At 39.5% G+C, this 19,880-nt stretch overlaps 1 protein-coding gene across 1 annotated transcript in view; it reads left to right on the top strand.

Annotated features, from left to right (window-relative positions):
- Nucleotides 1–1,118: 1,118 nt before the first annotated feature.
- NEXN (nexilin F-actin binding protein) overlaps nucleotides 1,119–19,880 on the top strand; it is a 39,715-nt gene continuing 20,953 nt past the window's right edge. Inside the window, exons 1-6 of the mRNA XM_050961905.1 lie at nucleotides 1,119–1,236; nucleotides 15,099–15,185; nucleotides 17,060–17,251; nucleotides 17,465–17,546; nucleotides 17,632–17,780; nucleotides 19,779–19,820. Of these exons, the coding sequence (XP_050817862.1) occupies nucleotides 15,159–15,185; nucleotides 17,060–17,251; nucleotides 17,465–17,546; nucleotides 17,632–17,780; nucleotides 19,779–19,820 (492 nt within the window). The 5' untranslated portion in view covers nucleotides 1,119–1,236; nucleotides 15,099–15,158. The remainder of the gene's footprint in view (nucleotides 1,237–15,098; nucleotides 15,186–17,059; nucleotides 17,252–17,464; nucleotides 17,547–17,631; nucleotides 17,781–19,778; nucleotides 19,821–19,880) is intronic.

Genomic DNA, 19,880 nt, shown 5'->3' with positions numbered 1-19,880 from the left:
ACCTCTTATATAGCACAAGCTCTAGACCTTCCCCAAAATAATTCCTAGAGCAGATCTTCTAGAAAAACATCTGATCTTCATTTAAAAGTCAGTGATGGAGACTCCACCACAACCCTTCGTAAATTTTTCCAACAGTTAATTACTTTCAGTGTTAAAAAAACTATACCTTGTTTCCAGTCTGACGTTCAAACTGCCAGCTGCACTATCATTTATTATTGAAAGGTGTATGCAACCAAGTCAAATCCACTGTACTAAGCACAGTACAACAGATAACTCATATTAAAATTGTAAAGTTATATTTGTGCATCTAGCACAGAAACGTTCTTAATTTCCAGGGCAAGGAAGCTTTAGGCATCATCTCTTCTCTAAATGGCTGTTTTGGAATAATTTTATATATTCTTCATTAAGAAGCTAACTTCGTTCCATAGAGCTGGCACAGGCCTGACTCTCCCCCACGCCACCACAGTTAAGTGTCACATACTATTATTAGCTGTCTGCTTTCATGGGCTCAATGCTATAAAATGCCCCAGGGCTTTAGGGCCTGAGGCCCAGAGCCCAGTTGCTCACAAGGCATAGGGCAGTGCCTGATCTCCTCGTGCTGTGGGGCACAACTTGGTGTGGGAAGAGGCCCCTTGAAAGGCTTGCTGAGGGTGAGTCTTTTCTGATTGCTTAGACGACACTAGGGTGATAGGTGCCTTACCCAGGGCGTGTCAGCAGGTATTTGTATCTACCTGCCACGGCCTCACCTCTGCCCAGCATGGCAGGTGCCACTTGGCCACGGCACGGTCTGTTTCGCTGCGCTGGCCCCGTGCTTGTCTCACCTGCCAGGCTTCCTTGGGTCACCTCCCGTAACCCTGGCTGGGAGGTCGGCTCTGGGGATCCGTCCCGGGAACGCTTTGCTCCCGGGAGCCCCGGGTTATTTTATAGCCGGTGGCGCTTCCAACCCGAAATAACCGCCGCCGTGGCTGGCCCCATGCGGCGCGGCCGGGGGCTTGGCTCTGCCCCAGGCGCGCCGGAGGGGAGGGGGCAGCGTCGGGACAGCTGCAGCCGGGCCGGGCGCGCCTGGAATGCGGGCGCGGGCTGCGCACCAGGACTTTTATGGAAACTTGCAGAGCCGGAGGCAGCGGCGGCAGCCAAGGGGCGCTCAGCAGCAGCCACAGCCGCGCCGCCGCCGCTCTCCAGCCAGCCCGCCCGCCCTCGGGATTAGCGTGAGCCGGACGCGGGCAGGACCCCCAGGTAAGACGCTCCGCGGGGCGTAAAACTCCTCCAGAAAACTTCAGCGGATCGGCGCGGCTCCCGCTCCGCGCAGCCAGGGCGCTGCTCTCCGAGTCCCGGGTGCACGGCGCAGGGTTTCCCCCACCCAAACAATACCCAGACCGACTCCTCGCCTCCCTGCGCCTCTGTCCTGTCCTGCGGCTCCCCCTTCTCCTCTCTGCCGCGGGGCCTGGCTCCGCTTCCCCCAGCCGCCTCCCCTCCGCCGTGAGCCCTAGCTAGGGCTCGCCTTTCCCCTCTCCCGGGGCTCCCCCTGTCGCACCCTTGGCTGCGCCGTCCCCAATCCCTGGCAGAGCGTCAGATACGATGAGATATTAAGGCCAGAAGGCGGCACCCCGTCGTCCAGCTTGACTCCTGCGTATCACAGGCCACCTCCAGCGCCCGCACCCTAAACGCAACACCTGAAACGCGACCCAAGTATTACACGCCCGCCCCGGGGGAGACCAGGTCCTTGCAGCCGCAGGCCCCCCGCAGTGGCAGGGAAACGAGTAAATGCGATGCCTGTTTCGTTGTGATTCAGAGGGACACTGCTGAGTTTGTCATCCCGCTGGCGCAGCCCCCCAACTTTCCCCTCTCAGGCTTTGAAGCCGTTTCAGCCGCCCAGCAGCGCGCACACAGGGCTAGACAGCAAGAGAGCTGTGTCAGACACTAGCTCAGCGTTGGGGGACGCCAGCTAGAACAGTGCAGGCCTGAACAGTCGCTGTGACTGGACTGTTACTATACTAATAAGCGGCGCCTGGTCTGAGGGGGAGAAATGAAGCAAGTCTTATGCACTGGCCCGTGTCTCCTCATCCACAGCAGTGTGTGGGGACTCTGCCCTTTCAGGAATTTAACCTATTCCTGTTGAATGACTTGGGTTAACCTGTGTTTTGGGGTTTTTTTTCTGACTCCCAGATGTCAGGCTATAGTGAAAAGGAAACCTCTTAACGCTTGCAGGTGTAGAACTGATTGGAGACTAGGGAGATGTCTACTGGAAATAAGATGCTGAGCTAAAAATAGTGCCAGGGTTAGTGGTGACAGAGTCCCTGGGTGAGGGAGTAGAAGAGCTGTCATCAGCCTATATCCCTAAATCTAACTCAGCAAACCAGCACTGCACTCATTTGCTTATTTTTATAATTGTGGTCACTGCTGCTTGCTTCAATTTCACTAAATTTAATAAAACGCACCTTTGGATAACATTACTATAGTCATAGCAAAAAAATGCTTTGCTACCATGCTTCAATAAAGCACTGTTTTAGCCACATGTCCCCTTCTCTATGCTTTATGCGCAGAAATAGTTACTATCTATGTTACTTAACTAATTTTTTTAAAATAACAATAAATAATGAATGTGGGGAAATAGCTGGTCCGTGAAGAAGGGCTTTGTGATTAATAGCAAAATAACTTATGACATACAAATGAAGAATCAAGAGGGCCTGCCTGGAAACAGTGATGAGTGAGACAGATAGACCAAAATGGTCTTTACTCCTTAAACTGTGACCCAATTGAAATCAGCAGATAGTGTAACTTAGCCTGTAGAAAAAACTTACAAGTCATTTTAATGTTTTTTGTTAAATGCAATATGCCTGTTTAATAAAACTGTGATCTAGGCCACTGTGAAGTGGTGGGGCATTTATAGCAACTTTTAATGTAAAATGATTACAGGTCTCAAATGCTGTAATGAGCTGTATTAGTATTAATTCAATAGTATTTCAAAATTTTCAGTTTTATGATGTTTGTCTTTACAAAAGGAGCCCAGGAAAGAAATATGAATGGAGTCAATAATTTGGGCAGCTAACCTTTTTGCTAAAATTGTTATTTTGATTGAGTTGTTTAAAAATACTCTCTCTTTAATAGAGCTGTGTGTGCGCAAGCCATTTCTTATGTCTGTCTCTCAGTAGTTTGAGTTCAATAAGGATGACAAAATAAATTCCTCCTTCCCCTCTGTTCTCATCCAAAATGTCTCTATAAGTTGCTTCCAAATGGTGCAATCTCTGATGTTAGATATATTTTCAGATATAATAAATTTAATTATAGTTCTGTCTGCTTGGCTTTATTAAAAGTAATCTGAAAATGGAACATGTTTTATGAGTACATTTTATATTGCTTTCTTAAATTATCATTGTCAAAATGTTTTTTTGTTGTAATTGAATTTTATGTTTGAGTATATATTTTGCAGATGTCATTTGTTCTGACATTTCTTTTAATGGTAAGGGAGATCTCTTTTGCTAATTGAATTAATATATATTTGTAAGAAATACTGTTGATAAAAGGTAAAAGTATTTTGAGATTTGACAATGAGGAATTGATCATTTATATCCTGGAATTTACAAGTAGATGGAAATATGTATTGGGCCCATAGAGTTTGATAGCCGTTTTCCTCAATGGAAGAAACCAATATAGCCTACTGTGCTTAAACTCATCTCTAAGGATATCTTGCTGAACAGGAGAGAGTGCCATTTCCCAGCTGTTCCAGTGTCTGAAGTAAATTGGAACCTAGCGCATGGCTACACTTACAGATGTAGAGTGCTGTGAGTTAAACCCACCATCATAGAGTGCAGTAGGGAAAGCCCTGCAGTCTGTCCACACTGACAGCTTCAAGCGCACTGGTGTGGCCACTTATTTGTGGCACATGCAGCGGCATTAGGAGCGGTGCATTATGGGCAGCTATCCCAGCATGTAAGTGACTGCAGCGTGCTTTTCAAATGGGGTGGGGTGGGGTGGAGTGTGACAGGGAGTGTGTTGTGTGTATGTAGGGGGGAGAGAGTGGGTTTTGTGGCGGCTGAGAGCATGTCAGCATGCTGTCTTGTAAGTTCTGACAGCAGCAGAACTCCCCCCCACTCCTGCCTCTTTCTCTCACTCACAGCATTCCACACTAATGGTTGCTTTGTCTCGGGGCAGATAAGCAGCCGGATGTCAGAAATGGAGCTTTCAAAGGGCATATCCACATTCCTGTTGCAATTGAAAACAAAGACAAGAGTGGCCACTTGACTTAAGAGGATAATGGGACATTTCCGGAGGCCGATCAGAGCGCAGTAATGCAACACCTCGTTCACACTGGTACCACGCCGCTCCAGCGAGGGCGTAGCAAATGTTATTCCACTCACTGAGGTGGAGTACCAGCAGGTCTGTAACGGTGGAGTCAGAACGCTCTACATGCCTTGCCAGTGTGGACGGGTAGTGAGCTAGTGGGCCTGGGGCTCCTTTATTGCACTGTAACTTCCAAGTGTAGCCAAGACCTTCGATGGGGAAATAAAGATGGATCAGACTCAGTCTAGGAAGACTGAAGTGATGGTTAGAAGCAGAGGAAAGCATTTCAAGGAAGAAGTAGGAGCTGCAACCTCAAGATGTTATGCAGTCTCAATCCTGTTGGCATCAACTCTACTCCCGGACTGTCCAACAGAAGCAGCAGCCAGAAATGCCTTTTATCTTTACTGAGCCAGGAGACTTCATCCTCTCCTTTCAAATGCAGGTGTAACTACAGAGATCTATCTGTCACTTCTACCCTGCATTACTGCGATGTGTTCTATCTGGACATGACGTTGGGGTCTATATGGAAACTGTATCTAGTTCAACAAGCAGTGCCCTAGTGTCCAGGAAGGGCAAACTACTGAAAGCAAATCACAACAGTACTCCACACTCTCCCTTGGATCCTTGCCCTATATGATTCTGCATTTCAAAGTCCTAGTCTTTATTTTTAAAACATCCTATCAGCCTTCGTCAAACCGTCTCCATCACATCTGCTCCTCTGTTCTGCTGCAGCATCTGTAATAATGTGGAATGTTATAGTTTAAGGCTGAACATGTTGCTTTCTCACTCAAGAAAATTTGCTACCACCAGAAATTAGGATGAGTCAGAGTCTTGCTACATAAGGCCCCGTGTAAGGTTACCCAAAGTAGACCTTCTCCCAGTAACAGAGCAGATTCTCCCCCTCCCCCATACATTTTTCCTGGAACATAGACCTTAAGATCGTTCCCCATTCTCTTAAACCCAGTGGGAAAAGAAGCCCGATCTCTATCATACAGAAAAAAGGTTATCCTAAGTTTGGACATAGTACTGAGATACTATGGTAATGGTGCTTATTCAAAATGTCTGTCAGTATAAGCAAAGCAATTACAATAGTCTAATTTACCATAATGTCTGCTAAGATTATTTCGCTATGATACTTTAGCTGTAACATAGTCATGCATCTAACTTTGAGCTGTAATGTGAGCACCTTCACTTTATAAAACTGGATTTTTAAAGTTTAAAAGTTTGGGAAAAGAAGAATGAATAATCATCTCTGTTCAGTGGGAGCCTCTGGTTTAATTACTGGTTGATATTCTAGACACGCACATCAATTTCATGTAATTTTGGGGGGAAATAGTTTCTCTTATGTAAAATATGCAAAAATATGAGTTGGTTTTGTAGTGAACGAATGCAGAATAAGATTCTAGGGGTGAGATCCTAAGCTGGTATCCAGTATCAGCTCCATTGAAGTCAATGGAGCAATAGCAGTTTACACCAGCTGAGGTATGATGCTTTCAGTATCTGCTTTGTGCAGAGGCTAGTGGTAGTTTCAAACTAGGCCTTATCTTGCTATGTTTTAAAAGATATGGTTTTAGAAAGTTATAGTCAGGTTATAAGTAGGGCTCAAGTGATGAACAATGAACAGGGGGAATGCTCCTTTCCTTTGTCCTCTTCCTAGCTTTATTAAACTCCAGTTTTTATTAAATATGTTAACTAGGACAACTGTGCTTTCTTGTCCCTAAGAGCCTTGACCACAAGTAGTAAATTTCCAAGTCTCAAAAGATTGTTTTATAAGTAGGAAACCATCTTCTCTGTGGGTGGGTCATCAAAAGGAGACAGATGGAAAACGTTAAGACTATGCTGTGAAAATACTTGTTTATACAGTTGCTAGTAAGACAGTAGGTAAGCCTATTAGAAAGGGGAGTTATTGAGGAACTAGATATGTTGTTTTCAACCTAGCTTTCTATTCCTGTATCTGCTGACAATAGCACTTTATTTAGGGATAGAGTCCCAAGTAGGTCTTCTCCATCTGTATCATCTATATGTGAATGCTCATTAGTCTATTGCAAAACATAAGTTTTCACAGTTTCAAAGTAGTGTAACTAAATTGCTTCGAAATAGGAAACAAGGACAGTTATTATCTGCTTTAGGTCTTCTGTTAATGATAGACAATATATTTTAAAAGAAAATCTAGAATAACTTTATTTGATGAAGGCTGTGCAACAGCTTTTGTTCAGTTAAAGAGTAGTGTAACTCTTACATACGTGGGGATACATTAAGTTTAAACAAACTTTTCAGCTTAAGAGTTAACAAGGAAGAATCAAATTTTTGCTGTCTTGTAACATCTTTCTGTATTTATTTTAATTTTGTCTGAATAGCAGTGATTTGTGTGTGTATGTGAGAGAGAGAGAGAGAGAAGTGACCCAATTATAGCTGGTAAAGAGATACCATATAGTTGGTCATTTCCCCTCCACCCCCATCTTAGAACCAGTAAGAAGTAGATTGTGTTTTTTAAATAATCCTGCACAGATTCAGCTATTTTCCCATAGCAGCTAAACCAATAACATTGCCTAACCTGTTTCCTAATTTTACATCTGTTACTGTTTTTGTGATATTCATCAAACACTATAGTTAACATTTCATTTTTAGCCTATTGAGTAGTAATCTTCTCCATTATATGCAGACAAGCCAGTCTTATAATGGGGTTTCCTCTGTTCTGCAGCTCCAGGGTCCAGACCTGTCAGTCACAGGATGGAGGTTTGGTTTCCCCTCCTGGGAAAACCCCTACCTAGACTGTTTATAAAGACTAAACATAGTCTAAGAACTTTGATTAACAGTATTAAAACATTCGACTAATATTTCCTGAGACATACCTTTACCCAGCTGAACTGAAGTGTAACTTTAGATGTATATCAGTTAGAGAGGCAATGAGATGACAAGATTTGACTAGTCCAAGAAGCAAAATAATCAGGTAACAAATTCATTTCTCCATCATATTCAGGTTTGTCCTTCCAACTATGGGAATGCTACAGAAGGGAAACCCTGTGGGAGGGCTCCAATAACCAAAAATATGTGCAGTAAAGTTGGAACAGTATTGTGATATCAAGGAAGCAAACTTTCCCTGAAAAGCTGAGATATGATTGTTATGCACGACCAAGTATACAAAGAAGACACAGCACCCATTGATGAAGTAAAAATACACAATGCCTATGTACATTAGGCCTCTGCCTTACCAGAGAGTAAGCCTTGCTTCTGTTACAAGGACTTGCTTTCACTGGGACACGCTTCCTTCCAAATTGGGATATATAATTGTGAGACTTTTAGAAGCAGTAATAGTTCCCCCTAGCCAAAGGAATTAGTGAAGGTACTCATAGCAAAATGCCCTCTTATTTAGAGGCAGCATAACATACAGAGACTATACTGTTTGATTCTTTCCTAGTGATAAGGCCAATCTGAAGGATCCTTCATCTAATATTGTTGCTCATGAGGGGTAGCTTACTTATGTGTAGGTCCAAGCAAAAACATGTAAAGGGCTTATTTATATAAACAGTTCGCATGCAGCAAGTTGGGTTGTAAATCTACCTCAGATTAGACCGGGGTCAGCAACCTTTCAGAAGTGCTGTGCAGAGTCTTCATTTATTCACTCTAATTTAAGATTTCGCGTGCCAGTAATACATTTTAACATTTTTAGAAGGTCTCTTTCTGTAAGTCAATAATATATAACTAAACCATTGTTGTATGTAAAGTAAATAAGGTTTTTAAAATGTTTAAGAAGCTTCATTTAAAATTAAATTAAAATGCAGAGCCCCTCGGACTGGTGGCCAAGACCCAGGCAGTGTGAGTGCCACTGAAAATCAGCTCGCGTGCCGCCTTTGGCACGCATGCCGTAGGTTGCCTGCCCCTGGATTAGACTGTCACACATGGAGTATCTGCGTGGAGTCTGTTGCTGTGCATGAAAAGTTCCATAGTGCTTTGATCTGCCCCGCTTGGAAATGGTGAGGAAGTAGCTCTGTTCCTTCCTTCTGAGAGATCCTAGAGGGAGTATCAGACAAATGCTCTCTCAGGCATCAAACAGTATTCAGTTTTGTCACAGTTTCTGTTCAGGTATATAGGATGTTATTAGGAGTGCAACTGTGGGCTGAAATGTATTTAGCATGCAACAGATGTACTGCTTTATATCTTCATACACCGCTACCTTGCTATAACGCCACCCAATATAACACGAATTTGGATATAATGTGGTAAAGCAGTGCTCCGGGGGGCAGGGGAGAGGAGGGCTGCTATAAGGTGGTAAGATTGTTTGGCTCCCAAGGACAACATTATATCGAGGTAGAGGTGTATCTTCCGACATAGATAGTGGAGTATAATGATTTACCTAGCATCAAAAAGTAATTGCAGTAATTGGATTAGAGCCATCTAGCTGTGTGTGAAATTTAGATTAAGGGTAAAGTGATACTTATAGGATGGAGAAGCAACTGGAAGAAATGGCACTAGAGTTGCTACCCATCTGGTTTTTACCTGGACAGTCTAGTTTTTGATTTCTGTTTCTGGGTGCCATTTTGGGTTGTCAGGTTCCCGATTTATTTCTGCTGCTACTTCAAGGGCACCTTACACTACCTTCACAGACCAGGTCCTTGAGACAATCCAGTGAGTGAAGGGGGTGGGGCCTCAGGGAAAGAGGTGGAGCAGAGGTGGGATAGGGGGTGAGGCCTCAGGGTCCGATTACCAGGAATTAGAAAGGTGGCAACCCTAAATGGTACTTATATCAGTGTTCCCCCTAACAGAAATATGCCTGCCATTTTTCAGGCTCACAACATGGAGTCTTGTTGGATCTGCATCTGGATGGTCAAATAGTAGTAGTTGCCAACGGTGTTTTTCCAGCATGTTTTCTTAAGTAAGAAGATTGTGGACTTTCTGAATATGGACCTCACTGTAGTCAGCCATGCCTTTGTCAATGTAAAATTGAGGTGTTCAGCTAATGGTAGCTTCCCTAGACTCTCTCAAAATAGTCTTGAACATCGATAAGGCCCAAATTTAAAAGCATTTTTAAATATTCAAAAACCTTTAATGGAGCTGAGGGTGGTACATAAATGTAATGTGCTACCTATGCCAAAATCTACATAGTAAGCAATTGCATTCTGTACTAGCTGCAATTTCCAGAGTATTTTAAAGGGAAGTCACATATAGAGTATATAACCAGTTACATGTATTAAGGTGGTGGGGAGTATGTCAGCTGACAGAAAAGTAGTGCCCTGTGCAAGGTCATCTTTGGAACCCTCTTCCTCCAGAGCCTAGATTTGGTGACTTTCAGGGTACACTGAGAGGTCCGTCTGACTTCCAAAGGTTTTGTAGGGCAAAGGAGAACAAAAGTTGAATAATTGTGTCAATTTTTGAATGTTCTTAATGATTGTTTTACGTTTCTGTTAAATGTTTGTGGTAAAAACTGATTTAGCTGTATTTATTTGTATTTTAAACATGACACATGAATGTGCTAGTTCCAAAGCTGCCAAATCAGAAACAAGGTTGGGGGGTTGGGGTGTGATGTTTCTTTTCCTGACTTTCCCAGGTGGATCTTGGATATCAAGATCCACCTGGAAAAATGGCTTTAACCAAACAGAACAGGCCATGCTTATCACAACAGGGTTGCCAGTTGAGGACACTAAGAAAACAGCATGAGATATACCCTAAAACAAATGCTCAAAAGGTAAACTGGCACCTGCTAAAGTTTGCAGGAATCCAGATATCACAAAAATGTTTGCGAGAAGCATCTAGAGCATTTCTAGACATAACAGAATTAGAACATGCTATCACCAACTTACAGACAGGCAGTCCAAATGGAAACTACAGCTGATTTGAGTACTTTTTGTGTTTTTATTCAGCAGTTCAAATAACTCTGATAAACTCACATGCCCGCCTTTTATCAGTCCATGAGTAGGGTATTTGGTATTATTAATGTATTAACTTTCGTTTGGCAAGGCTGATAAAAAATACTTGGTTTAAGATTGGTTACATTTGAGTTTGTTAGAGGTCCCGATCCTGTCAGAGGATATGTACCCAACACTCCTAATGAACTGAAGTTGGTGGAAAGTTTTTTGTTTTTATAAACCACAGCAGAATCACTGTGCCTAATTACTCTCACACACTGTTGTTTCTTGTTGTTGTAACTACTGTGGTCTACAAGACCATCCATTAGCATATCAGAATTCCATATTAGTCTAAGATATAGTAGCATCCGTAGGCATTTAAGGTTCCAGGATAATTTTTTAAATGCTTTATATTGAAAACTAGTGGTTACTACTTTATGAAGCCGTAAGGATCCACATTCATTATTAAAATTATTTATTCATGAGTAAAGAGATGAGTAGGGAGCTTACAGCCTGCTTTAGTAGACCTTTGTTAACTAAAAGTCTTATTTCCATAGATTTTAAAGTATTGATCACTGTAATAAATATATTTATATCCATCATCATCAAGAGCTGAGAAGGAACACTGGCCAGCTGAAACCAGCTATTTTAAAAAACAGATTCAAGTGCCTGTGTTCCTAACACCATCTTCATTATTAAAAAATACATTAAACATTGAAGTCTAGATTTGTTGTAGGAATTGTTCTGCTTCTTGCATTTCAGTCATTTCGGGCAATGAAAATAGACTAGCCAGGTTGACATTCTGCTTGCTTTTAATAGCATTGCAGTGTTTTGTTGCTTACAAATACTGCAGAGAAATATTTAGTTTTATAAAACTATTTCCATTAATGATTTTAAGTTAAAAAGCTAAAATATAGAATAGTGTTTAAAAAAAGTATATAACAAATTATAGCAGTTTCATGAAGAGAGGCTTCGGCCCCAATCCAGCAATGAGCTAAGCATAGGCAGACCCCTGGGCTCACGTGGAATTCATTGCAGGACTGAGGCCTTATTTTATAAGTCATTATATTGAAAAGCATGGTTTAAGAAAATGTGTAATGAAAAAAATCAAACTGTACTATGCAATGATGAGTATTATGTGGTTTTAATCAAATAAACTTGATTTTCACAGATGCACCCATAAGACCTAATGTGCTGCTTCAGGAAATAAGGAATTCACAAGAAAAAAATTACTTCTGGTTATAGCCTCAACAGCCTATTTAGTCCCACATGCAAAGATTTAAAACTGTGCTAACACATTCCTAGAGATATCTTTAAGTTTTTGCTGGAAAGGTAGTATTATTTGAAAACTCTGTAGATGAGGCCACTGATACAGAAAATGAATATGTATGGATGGTAGCTCTCAGAAACAGCCAAGCATGAACAAATCACAGTTGGCACACGCACAGAGTAGTTTTACAGAATGTGACAACACAACTATAGATAAGAGCACTTAATGGTAAAACTCCAGTTGAGATGCTTGATGTGGGCTTGAATAAAACTGAGCAAGGCTTATTGACTTTTAACCTTTATTCTACCACATATAATCACAGTTACCTCATTCACAGACTACTTGGTTTGACTTGTAGATTAGGGAACACCACCATTTTTGGTCATGCCTTTTACTGGCATTGCACTTACACTAACTTTAGCATTAGATTGTTTTGCTTGCTCCTGAGGTTTTTTATCTTTGCTTACGTTAACTAGTGTGGCTTTTCATACTAGTAAAGCGTGCACAGATGTCAGTTTGCATTTCAACACCAAAGCTTCATATATAGTCTGTTGCAAAGAAAATAAAAACCTCTCACTGAAGAGCCACAATGGAATAAATCTGTCTTTGCGTGGTTTTTTTTCTTATGTTGACAAGTACAGTTGCTGTGGTCAGCAATTACAGGTCCCAGTTATGTGCTCACGATATAAAAATGCTACAATTTGTTAGTGTGCTGGTGGGATATAGTCTTTTATATGTAGATTATTGACTTATCCAGCCCAGATTGATAAGTACTTTTCTTCATTACCAAACAGATGTACAGTGTGCTCTGTGGAATAAAGGTAGCTTAATAGGTACTTGTTCATGTCCCTGAAACCATTACTACAGTTGGCAGTATCTGAAGAGAAATCAGTAATTGAAAGGACTCGGAGACAATCTTTCCTCCAAATAATATCTATGCTTTTTAAATGCACCTGCCGTAGAAGTTAGGCACCTTCCACATAACATCCCTCTACTCCTTTCATTTGTGTGTGTTCCTAAGCCTCCAGAAATAACCATTCAGACTTCTTTCATCTTTGTCATTGCGGAAAGATTGTGTGAAAAACTGATCTGCTATCTGTTCTGGAGGTGTCTAGGTCAAGGACTGTACTGACTCCAGGGGTAGCAAATTCTACAGATGAAGGTTGTTAACTTGGCATGTCTTGGTCCTGGCCCCTGAGTGTTTCACTTCAGAAACCTCATTATTTTCATAATATACATTAATTATCATTGGTCACATACAGATAAATAAATTGTCAGAATAAGGGAGGGTAAGCACATTTTGTAATGTATTATCCATTATTTTTCATTCTGTTCACTTGAGGTAATTCACAATTTGAATGGAGTAACATGAATATAGCTTGTTTTAAAATATGAAATGCTGTAATCTTTAAAGTATGTTAGAGGTCTTAGCTCACACTCATTTACCTGGTACAGCACTCTGTCTTCCTAAGGTACTATGTCCAACCCTCTTCACTGTACTATATGAGCACCTCACTGTCTTTATCTTCACAACAGCCCTGGGAGACAGGGAAGTACTAATGTTCCCCATTTACAGATGTGGAACTGAGATGCAAACCGACTGAGGCCCAGATCCTCAAAGTTACTTAAGCACCCAACTTCCATTTAAATCAGCAGTAGTTTGCCACCTAGGTACCTTTGAAAGATCTAGTCTGAAGTGACTTGCCCAGCATCAAACAGTCAGGAAATCTATGTCAGAACAGGGAATTAAACCTGGGTGTCTCGAGACCCAGGCTAGCACCCTAAACACTGAACCATCCTTCTGTCCCATTAATGATAATAATAAATACAATTATTAGGGCTGTCAAGTGATTAAACAAAATAACTGCATGATCGAACAGTAATTGAATACTCTTTATTTAAATATTTTTGGATGTTTTCTACATTTTCAAATATATTGATTTCAATTACAACATAGAATACAAAGTGTACAGTGCTCACTTTATATTTATTTTTATTACAAATATTTGCACAGTAAAAACCAAAATAAATAGTATTTTTCAATTCACCTAATACAAGTACTGTAGTGTAATCTCTTTATCATGGAACTTGAACTTACAAATGTAGAATTATGTACAAAAAAAACTGCATTCAAAAATAAAACAATGTAAAATTTTAGAGCCTGCAAGTCCACTCAGTCCTACTTCTTGTTCAGCCAATCACTCAGACAAACAAGTTTGTTTATATTTGCAGGAGATAATGCTACACGTGTCTTGTTTACAGTGTCACCTGAAAGTGAGAACAGGCATTCTCATGGCACCATTGTAGCCCGCGTCACAAGATATTTACATTCCAGATGCGCTGAAGATTCATATGTCCCTTCGTTCTTCAGCCACCATTCCAGGGGACACATGTCCTTGCTCATGATGGGTTCTGCTCAATAACAATCCAAAGCAGCTTTCTTTTTTGTTGGTTTGGGTTCTGCAGTTTCTGCATCAGAGCGTTGCTCTTTTAAGACTTCTGGGAGCATGCTCCACTCCTCATACCTCTTAGATTTTTGGACAGCACTTCAGATTCTTAAACCTTGGGTTGAGTGCTGTAGCTATCTTTAGAAATTTCACATTCATACCTTCTGAGTGTTTTGTCAAATCTGCAGTGAAAGTGTTCTTAAAATGAACATGTGCTGAGTCATCATCCGAGACTGCTATAACATGAAATATATGGCAAAATGCTGGTAAAACAGAGCAGAGGATATACAATTCTCCCCGCTAGGAGTTCAATCACAAATTTAACAACACATTTTTTTAACACGCGTCATTAGCATGGAAGCATGTCCTCTGGAATGGTGGCCGAAGCATGATGGGGCATACGAATGTTTAGCATATCTGACACGGAAATACCGTGCAATACCAGCTACAAAAGTGCCACGCAAATGCTTGTTCTCACTTTGTGGTGACACTGTAAATAAGAAGAGGGCAGCATTATCTCCTGTAAATGTAAACCAGCTTGTTTGTCTTAGTGATTGGCTGAATAAGAAGTAGGACTAAGTGGACTTGTAGGCTCTGAAGTTTTACATTTTTTGTTTTTGAGTGTAGTTATGTAACAAAAAAAATTCTACATTTGTAAGTTACACTTTCACAACAAAGAGATTGCACTACAGTACTTGTATAAGGTGAATTTAAAAAATACTATTTCTTTTGTTTAATTTTTACAGTGCAAACATTTATAATAAAAAAATAATTTACAGTTTGATTTCAGTTACAACACAGAATATAATATATATGAAAATGTAGAAAAACATCCAAAATATTTAATACATTTCAATTGGTATTCTAATCTTTAACAGTGCAATTAAAACTGCGATCAATCACGATTTATTTTTTATCGCAATTTTTTGTAGTTAATTGTCAGTTAACTGTGATTAATCGACAGTTTATTTGTATTAATAATTGTCAGGGCTATCACATATAAGCTAAATATCATGATAATTTATGTAGGTGAATCCATAACAAGTGAAGTTCAAATAGTGAATTGTAGCCACTGCATTTCAGTACCATTGCATGCTCGGTACACCTTCATTTATCTTCACTCAGGAGGGCCAAATTAAGTTGTGGTGCACCGAGCTTAAATTTGGACTAACTTTTTTTTCTACAAAGATAGTTGAAATTTTTACTAACGAGTGAGTCTTCCTAAGCTGGTAATAAATCTGCAGAAATTTCTTACAGGTAGAAATAGAAACCCAGATATCAAACGGGTCAGGTGCCAGATCACAGAACACCACCACCATGAATGACATTGTACAGAAGACTGAGGTATGTATCAAATTTAAAATAATCAAAGTTCTGTAGTAACTTACAAGTGATGCTGACAAAAGACAAGATTGATGCTTTTTTCTGACTGGTAAGCAGCAAATGGGTAGGAGCATAAGTTCTAGGAAAAGAATGGGAATGCACCCTGTATCTTAAGGCAACAGAGAAGCCCTTGAAAAGAATAGTTTGATTAAGGAATGTAAGGTGGTTATAATTTACTGGAATATGTTAAAGGGGTTCTTGTTGTTATAGAAAAACTAGAATGCATTAAATACTAGCTTTTGTTGAAAGGCTGGAAGTGGATGTCTGAAGTGAGAATCACAAAATAGGAAACATAACGTTGAAAATTCAGAGGACAGAAAAAAAGAGGAAAGAGGTGGGAAAACATAAGAATGGTCTGACCCAGAATAGCCAATGCTCCATCTATCCCTGTATCTTGTGTTCCGACAGTGACTGGTGCCATGTGCTTCAGAGGGAGTAAACAGAACAGGGGGATTTATTGAGTGATCCATCTCCTGTCATCTTGTCCCAGGTTCTAACAGTCAAAGGTTTAGGGACACCTAGAACATAGGGTTGCATCCCTGCCCATCTTGGCTAATAGCCATTGATGGACCTATCCCCCATGAACATATCTAATTCTTTTTTGAACTCAGTTACACTTCTGGCCTTCATAACATCCAATGGCAATGAGTTGTACAAGTTGATGCTGCGTTGTGTGAACAAGTACTTCCTTATGCTTTTTTTAAACCTAATGTCTATTAATTGGATGATCCTTGGTTCATGTGTTATGTGAAGGAGTATATAACACTTCCTTATTCACTTTCCTATACCATTCATGATTCAAGATGAAGATTAAAATATTTTAATATCTTTAGAAAATGTTGAGATTAAGTTACTTAAATGATAACTAGCTAGATAGCTAGATAACTTAGTGATAGGAGTTATTAAAACAAATATAACAGTGTGTGATGTACTCAAATACGAAGTACATCAAATATGAAACAATGTTTTCAGTCAGTTTTTCATCTGATTCAACCATACTCTGTTGGCAGTAAAGTGTAAAAGGAGACAGAACACTCAAATATTTGTAAGATGTGGGTATAATGTACTAACTGGAGCCAGCAGAAGCATACAGATGAGGAAAGTGTTAGCATAGAAATACCCATTAAAAATTCTTCAGCCATATATACAATAGATCTCTGTTGGCTCAGGGAGCTTGGCTCCTCAGCTGTCATGTGTAGCCACTGGATTGCTGGGTCAACCCCAGTATTTAAGGAATTAGTTTTGATGATGTGTTTAAGTTTTTAAATTGAAGAATTATATTTTTTTCTTTTAAAATGCCACCATGTGTAAAGATTCAACAATGTCTGGTGTAAAACATGTTACATAAGAAACCAAAGATGTATTAGACACTGTGATGCTAATACCCATGTCTTTGTGCATACCTGAAATCTAAATCCCAGTCTTGCTTCTAGAGGCAGAATCAAGTATATATTTCTGCTTTCAGTGTGAGTATAATGCAACAATATAAAGATGTATATATCTTTTTTTAAATTTCATATGTTGTAAGAGTACATTCTCAAAATCCAGGGTTTAACTACGTAGCCCTCCATTAAAATCAGTGGGAATCATACAGCTAAAGTCCAACAAAACTCAGTTTATTCCTTCATATTTATTACTACTTCATTACTTTAAAAAAATGGTAAAGTATAGCTAAGATGCTTGGCAGACAGTAGCCAGTGGCACAAAAATCATGATCACATATGTATTTTGTTTTAATAAATCTCATTCTGTCTAAACCAATCTATCATACAATTTCTCTCCATCTGTTTCAACTTTCTTTTCCTTATCTTTGCTTCTTCTTTATCTTCACAAAGATTCTTCTTTCTTCATCTAAACCTGTACAAAAATCCTATGTGCCCAAACTTCACAAAGGTGATGTGAAGGATAAATTTGAAGCTATGCAGAAAGCAAGGGAAGAAAGAAATCAAAGGCGATCTAGAGATGAAAAGCAAAGAAGAAAAGAACAGTATGTTAGAGAGAGAGAATGGAACAGGAGAAAGCAGGAGGTTATTTTCTTTGCAAATATTTTTCATTTTTTGTAATATTCACTTGATCATAAGAATTAAAAATATTTTTGGAACTTTACATTGTAATTCAAATAAGTGGACTCAATATCTAGTAGATAAACTATTTTTGAACACTTTATATGATAATATTGAAATTTTGTCTTCTAATGATTAAAAACAGTTCAATTCTAGTTTCTCTTTTTAATCAACTAGATGAAAGAACTGCTTGCTTCTGATGAAGAAGAAGAAACAAAGTCTTCTAAAATAGAAAAAGCCTATGTTCCAAAGCTGACAGGTAAGAGACTCAGTTTAAAAGTCCATGTAATTTTACAGTTGAAGATTTAGATCAAATTATTGAGTTTTGTATTGCACGTTCATAGGAACTGTTAAAGGGAAGTTTGCAGAAATGGAGAAGCAGAGACAAGAAGAAGAAAGAAAAAGGATGGAGGAGGAAAGAAAGCGCAGAATTGAACAAGATATGATTGAGAAAAAGAAAATTCAGAGAGAACTGGCAAAAAAAGCCCAGGAGGTATATTTATCTTGTTCTGAATATTCAGAAATAGAAAAAAAATCATACAAAATAAAAAATGCTGACTAAGAGTTCAGCAGGAGGATTTGGTCTTAGTTTCTTGAAAGTGGGTGAATGGACTGTAATCTAGGTGGGGAAATGATGAGTGTGGTGGAGGATTTTTTAGGGTGTGTGGAGGGTTATCACTCTTGTCAAACTCTGAGCTTGAGTTACTAGCATTGATGAAAAAGATGAACAGAAAGTGGGAGAGGGAATGAACCAAACACAGATTTTGGTTTCATATGATTGGAAGTGATTCAAGGTTCAGTTGACTAAGTAATTTGTTGTTACATACACACATTTTAGACAAGAGATGCTGATTTATGCTCAAGTTTATTATTGAAAATAGGTGTTTGTAAGAAGCACAGTTGTAGACAAATTGTCCACTAAAGACTACTTAAAAGTGATGTTTCAATCAGTACCTTAGAGACTAACAAATTTATTTGAGCATAAGCTTTCGTGGGCTACAGCCCACTTCGTCAGATACATAGGCTGAAACATATAGCAAGAAGATATTTATACATACAGAAAAAGTTGTGGTTTTTTTTCCCTCCTTCCTGCTGCTGATAGCTCATCTCAGTTGATTGGACTCTTACAGTTGGTATGGCTACTTTCACCTTTTCATGTTCTCTGTATGTATAAATATCTTCTCGCTGTATGTTCCAGTCTATGCATCCGATGAAGTGGGCTGTAGCTTACGAAAGCTTATGCTCAAATAAATTTGTTAGTCTCTAAGGTGCCAGCAGTACTCCTGTTCTTTTTGGGGATACAGACTAACACGGCCGCTACTCTGAAATACACGTCTACCTCAATATAACGCTGTCCTTGGGAGCCAAAAAATCTTACCGCGTTATAGGTGAAACAGTGTTATATTGAACTTGCTTTGATCCACCGGAGTGCGCAACGCTGCCCCCCCGGAGCACTGCTTTACCACGTTATATCCAAGTTTGTGTTATATCGGTGGCGTTATATCGAGGTAGCGGTGTGTATAAATGAGTAGCTTCAATTCTTGCCAATGCCTGCAAGCCTAATTTTATCTTTTTGAACTCTAAATTGGAGTGTCCCCTCATTCTGAAGTTCTTTCACAGAAGCAATTACCTGTGCGAGTAAGAGTCTAAATGTCATAGTCCAGGACCATGAACAAATGGTTTGCTTAACCAAAAATATTAGCACTAAATCTTTTTCCTCCACACAGAAGAGGAAAGAGAATTCTTATTAGGGATAAATGTCCAACAAAGATTTAACTACTCATGTCCTACTGGGAGTAACATTACTAAGTTGTAAGCATTCTGCTGAAAGTTTAGCTCAATCTCTTTCAGTACCTGTTCTAGAGTTTATTTACTTTGAAAAGTAGGAGTACGGTATGTAAATTTGTACTCTGGAAGGAAGTTATACTAATTTCAGGTAGTAAAAATGTATAGAAGTGAATGTCAAGAATATGAATATAGGAAAGAGGGCTTTCTCCCTATGCCCAGTCTCAAGGGAAGGACAAGGTCACTTTGATATGAAATTAGATGAGATTTTCTTTAGCTTCTCTTGCACAATTATGGAATGCATGTGGAAACAAATCTTTATCTACACTGTATTTACTAGTTTATCACTAAGATGCTAAGTAAGATTGCTGTGCTATACCAGGGTTTCAATTCTGTTTCCAGGATTACATAGCTAGTAAAGTAAGCTTTTATCTAGTAAGCCTCAAGATCTGTTCCAACATTAATACTGCTGTATGTTAAAACATGATATACAACCTAGGCATTAAAATTTAATGTCAGGTAAAACTCATAGCTATCAAAAAGTATTCAGAATGGTATCCCTCTTTCCCTCCCACCCCAAAGATACGTAAACTTAAATGCAACATACATATAATCACTGATGCACCAGTTAATTTTCCATTTTATATTTGAAAATCTAAGGCAAAGAACAAAAGTAACATAATTATGTGAAATTCTCATTTAATAGATTGATGACATAAACAATACAGGAACTGAATCAGCATCAGAGGTAATTGGACTTTTTTTTCCCTCAAAGAAACATTCACCTAACTTTTTTATTCACTGCTTT

Source organism: Gopherus flavomarginatus, chromosome 7 (assembly GCF_025201925.1).
Source record: "Gopherus flavomarginatus isolate rGopFla2 chromosome 7, rGopFla2.mat.asm, whole genome shotgun sequence".
NCBI classification, from domain to species: Eukaryota; Metazoa; Chordata; order Testudines; family Testudinidae; genus Gopherus; species Gopherus flavomarginatus.
This window is presented reverse-complemented; position numbering and strand designations above follow the sequence as displayed.